The sequence below is a fragment of the Octopus bimaculoides genome, chromosome 25 (assembly GCF_001194135.2).
Source record: "Octopus bimaculoides isolate UCB-OBI-ISO-001 chromosome 25, ASM119413v2, whole genome shotgun sequence".
NCBI classification, from domain to species: Eukaryota; Metazoa; Mollusca; class Cephalopoda; order Octopoda; family Octopodidae; genus Octopus; species Octopus bimaculoides.
The window spans coordinates 7115080-7119831 of record NC_069005.1 but is presented as its reverse complement, the minus strand read 5'-3'; the positions used below and the strand labels follow the sequence as shown (position 1 = coordinate 7119831).

General features: G+C 39.0%; 1 protein-coding gene across 1 annotated transcript in view; it reads right to left on the bottom strand.

The window, feature by feature from the left end:
* The window catches only part of LOC106877328 (dynein axonemal heavy chain 2), a 141464-nt gene that overhangs the window by 134069 nt on the left and 2643 nt on the right, over positions 1-4752 (bottom strand). Inside the window, exons 3-4 of the mRNA XM_052976818.1 lie at positions 2130-2484; positions 807-1015 (exon numbers count right to left, since the gene is read on the bottom strand). Coding sequence (XP_052832778.1) covers positions 807-1015; positions 2130-2484 — 564 coding nt within the window. The remainder of the gene's footprint in view (positions 1-806; positions 1016-2129; positions 2485-4752) is intronic.

The following is a 4752-nucleotide window of genomic DNA, read 5'->3' as shown; positions in this document are numbered from 1 at the left end:
CACACACACACACACACACACACACACACACACACACACACACATATATTCTGGTAGACAATTTAACATTATTACAGAAATAACCATAAAATTTAATTTTACAGTGAAAGAGGTAAAATTTATTAATTACAATATAAAGAGAATAAGAAATGTCACCAATGTCCTAATCAATTTCGTTAGTGTAATCAGCCTCATCATTATTGCTATGCTATCATTGGTTAATCCTTTTAAATGCAGAAATCAGATATAACCAATCAAAATTTCATTACTCTTAACTGCAGAAAGCAGTTTTATAGCCCAATCTATCTTTTGCTGAGGAATCTCATATTTGAAACTATTTTTTGTTGAGACACACCAAGTTTATTATGAGGCAATGTGACTTTCAGAAAACACCAATTCTAATTTTTGGTACATACATTTAACATAATTACTGGAATAGCCATGAAATTTCATTTCACAGAGAAAGGGTTAAAATAGGAACAACATGTTACATAATGATGTCTTGGGGAAAAAAGACAGGATGATTGTGGTTGACCTGGACCTCAACAACATCGTCGATATTGTGAACAATGTAATGAAACTGTCCATTCATCCATCCATTTTGTCTGCCTGCATTTTTATTCTTCTCTTTTTATGAATTCAGCGTGCACATGTGAATTGTGTGTTCATTCTTCGTTTTCCAGTTCCTACTCAAAACGGTTTTCAGATCACAACTGTCTAACAAACTGCGTTCGTCGGGAGCACTTCATGCTGTGATGGTTGTGAAAAAAATGGTTGAAAAACCACTGCTCTAAACCATAACCAACAACAATAAAAGAACAACAAGAAGTTAATGATAATTGATAATTACTTTCCAATCTTTGTACAAATTCTTTATGCCTGGAAGCAATTTCAATGGGAATATTCAGATTTTCTTTGGGAATATACAAAACTGTTTTATCTTCCAGCTTCCAGTGAGTATCTGTCAAAGTGGCCAGAAATTTGTGGAGCTGGGCAAAGAAATCATTTTTGATGCCTGTAGGAAAACGTTAAGGACGTTTTGTTCTTGTTTGCTTTAAATGGACAACAAAAAAATAAAATAATAAAACATGAAACCATTTTGCCATATTCTTCTACCATTATGATAAAACGTAAAGGAACAAGAGTAGAAAAAGATTTCGTTTTAGTGAAAACTGTTCACAACAGTTTTATACAACATTATTTACATTTGACAGATATTTGTCCTCATCTTGTTTGTTGTTAACACAACGTTTCGGTTGATGTACCCTCCAGCCTTCATCAGGTGTCTTGGGGAAATTTCGAACCTGGGTTCTCATTCCTAAGGTATTTTTCGATGTTATTATTATTATTATTATTCAGGTCACTGCCTGGAATCGAACTCGGAATCTTGAGGTTAGTAGCCCGCACTCTTAACCACTACGCCATATGTCCATGGGCATATTTTACACAAGTTTTAAATAACTTTACAATACTGATTTACTGGTTTCAAAATTTGCCACAAAACCAGTAAATTCAGGGGACAAGCTAGGTTAGGGCAGCAGACTCACGGTTGGAGGATTGCAGTTTCAATTCCCAGACCGGGCGTTGTGTATGTTTATTGAGCGAAAACACCTAAAGCTCCACAAGGCTCCTGCAGGGGGTGGTGGCGACCCCTGTTATACTCTTTCGCCTCAACTTTCTCTCACTCTTTCTTCCTGTTTCTTGAGTAACACTGCGATGGACTGGCATCCCATCCAGCTGGGGGGAGCACATACGCCATAGAAACTGGGAAACAGGGCTCATGAGCCTGGCTAGGCTTTAAAAGGGTGCATAAAAAAATAAATAATATACCTACTTTTGCCCATCCTTGTATATGTATGTGTATATACATGTGTGTTTATGTATGTATGTATGTATGTATGTATATTAATCAAAGTATACAGTATTATAGATCCATTTCAGGATCTATCCGCCAAGTCGGACATTGTGTTATAAGTGCGAAGCTTAGAACAAAACGAAAAAAATAAATCCTGGAGTCAAATTGTTCACCTAAGCCCATCAAAGTAGTGCTCCAGCATGACCACAATCCAACAACAAAAACAAGTAAAATATAAGTGACAAAAGGTTTTAAAAGGCAATCAAAAGGATAATATCAGGCCAAGTGGTGTTTTCAAAGAACAAAGGTGCAAAAACTCCAGACAGCATTCGTAGCAGGCTTTCCAGAAACGACGGTCCTTTCACGCTGCCATATTGGATGACGTTGAGGAAGTTTTCTGATGTCACCTCCTTGGTGCGTGGTGTTTTAATGAAGTAACACAGCTGTTTGGCATTGAATGCGGTTCGGATGCAGTGTTCGATGATGATACCGTTGAGGGGGTCCTTATAGATAATGAGCACATGGACCGAAGGGTCTTCTATGAATTGCCAAATCATATCCTGGTCGACTTCATTCCACATGTCCGGTGTGATATCATGCAATGTTACTCGTTTCTTGATCATTTCAAACTGGAAAATATAAATTTAAAAAAAATAATCAGTTACTTCATTAACTCATCATAATCGTCATACACCCACATGTATGTACACATGCACTGGTGTGCAGAAATATGCAAACAAATACATGCACACACATGAAAACACACACAAACACACATGCATAGATACACACACACACATGCATACACACACATACAGATGCACATACACCCACATGTATGTACACATGCACTATGGTGCACAAATACACAAACACATACATGCATACATACACATGCATACATGCACATACAGACACACATACACCCACATGTACGTACACATGCACCAGGGTCCACAAATACGTACATGCACACACGTGAAAACACACAGACACACACATCATATGGAGAGTTTTGAATTACCCTGTATATATTAAGACAATAGTATGTTCCTATCTACCTACCTTTTGTGTAACACAAAGGAAAGTAATTTGAATGAAGACAGATGCAAGGTGAGAGAGAGAGAGAGGGAGAGAGAGAGAGGGGGAGAGAGAGAGGGAGAGAGAGAGAGAGATAGAGAGAGAGAAGAATGGTTGTGTGGTTAGGGTGTTTGCTTACCAACTACATAGTTGAGGGTTCAATCTCACTGCATGGCATCCTAATAATAATCATCATCATCATCACCACCAACATCAACAATTTAATGTCTACATTCCATGCTGGTATGGGTTAGAAGAGAGAGAGAGAGAGAGAGAAGAGACAAAGAGAGGGAGAGATAGAATGGGAAAGAAAAAGAGAGAAACAGAGAGCGAAGAGGAGATGGTGGTGAAAAAGTGTTGGGGTATCCCCACAAATGCAGTTTTATTTCCACCCAATTCCAGAGAAGTGTTTTTATGTTGTTGCAATGTGTTACGTAAGAATTATTACGTCAACAACACCAGCTGCTGCTGGTGTTGCTGGTGGTGGTGGTGGTGGTGGTGGTGGTGGTGTTGGGGTCACAATTGTTTACAAACCAAAAAGAATAACAACTTTCTATTTTTAATAGGAGAAACTTTCTAGGAAGGAAAACAGCAAAAACTACCAGATTACTTCTCTGGTCCAACACCCACCTACACACACACACACGTACACATAGATGCACTAGCATGCACATATACACACACACATACATGCACACACATGTGCAAACACACACATACATACATACACACACATGCATACAGATACACACACACGTAAACACACACACACACACACTCACATGTATGTACACATGCACCGGTGTGCAAAAATATGCAAGTACATGCACACACATGTGAAAACACACAAACACACATGCAAAGACACACACACACACACACATGCATACACACATACAGATGGACATACACCCACATGTATGCAAACACACACGCACCAGTGTGCACAAATAAGTAAATACATACATGCACACACGTGCCAACACACACATGCATACACACGCACGTACACCCACATGTATGTACACATGCACCATGGTACACAAATATACAAACATGTACATGCACACACGTGAAAACACACAGACACACACACATACAAACACACACATACAGACACACACACACACACATACACACACACACACACACACATACACACACACAAGAACACTTTTCAGTGACTAATTGATACTGATAGCTAATCTTATACTTTGGCAAGCATCCTCTCGAATGCTTCACCTTTCAGCAGACTTGAAGAAGAAATCCCTGGAGAACAGCCAAAATTAACAAAGTTAACACAGTAAAAGCATCTTCGTTACATTACTAATTGGTTCGATGATTAGGGGTGGGGGTAATGTTGGTGAGATTACCTAATCAGAAGTATTACTAAGGAAATACAACACATCAAGAGATACGTGTGCACACAAGTGCATGCGTGTGTGTATGCATATGTGTGCATATACAAATATCCTATATACGAGGTGCACCACAAGTTTTGAGACACTTTCAGGAGAGACGTTTATTAATTTCAAAGAAGAAGAAAATTCTTGTGAAGGTGCATGGCTTAATGGTTAGAGATATTCGGCTCACAATTGTGAGGACATGATGACGATATCCAGCAGCATGCCGAGTCCTTCAGCAAGATGCTTTATTTCATGTTGTGATTGTTATGTGGCTGTGTGGTAAGAAGCCTGCGTCCCAACCACATGGGTCTGGGTTCAGTCCCACTGCGTGACACTTTGTGCAAGTGTCTTCGACTAAAGCCTTATGAGTGGATTCGGTAGATGGAAACTGAAAAAAGCCTGTCATATATA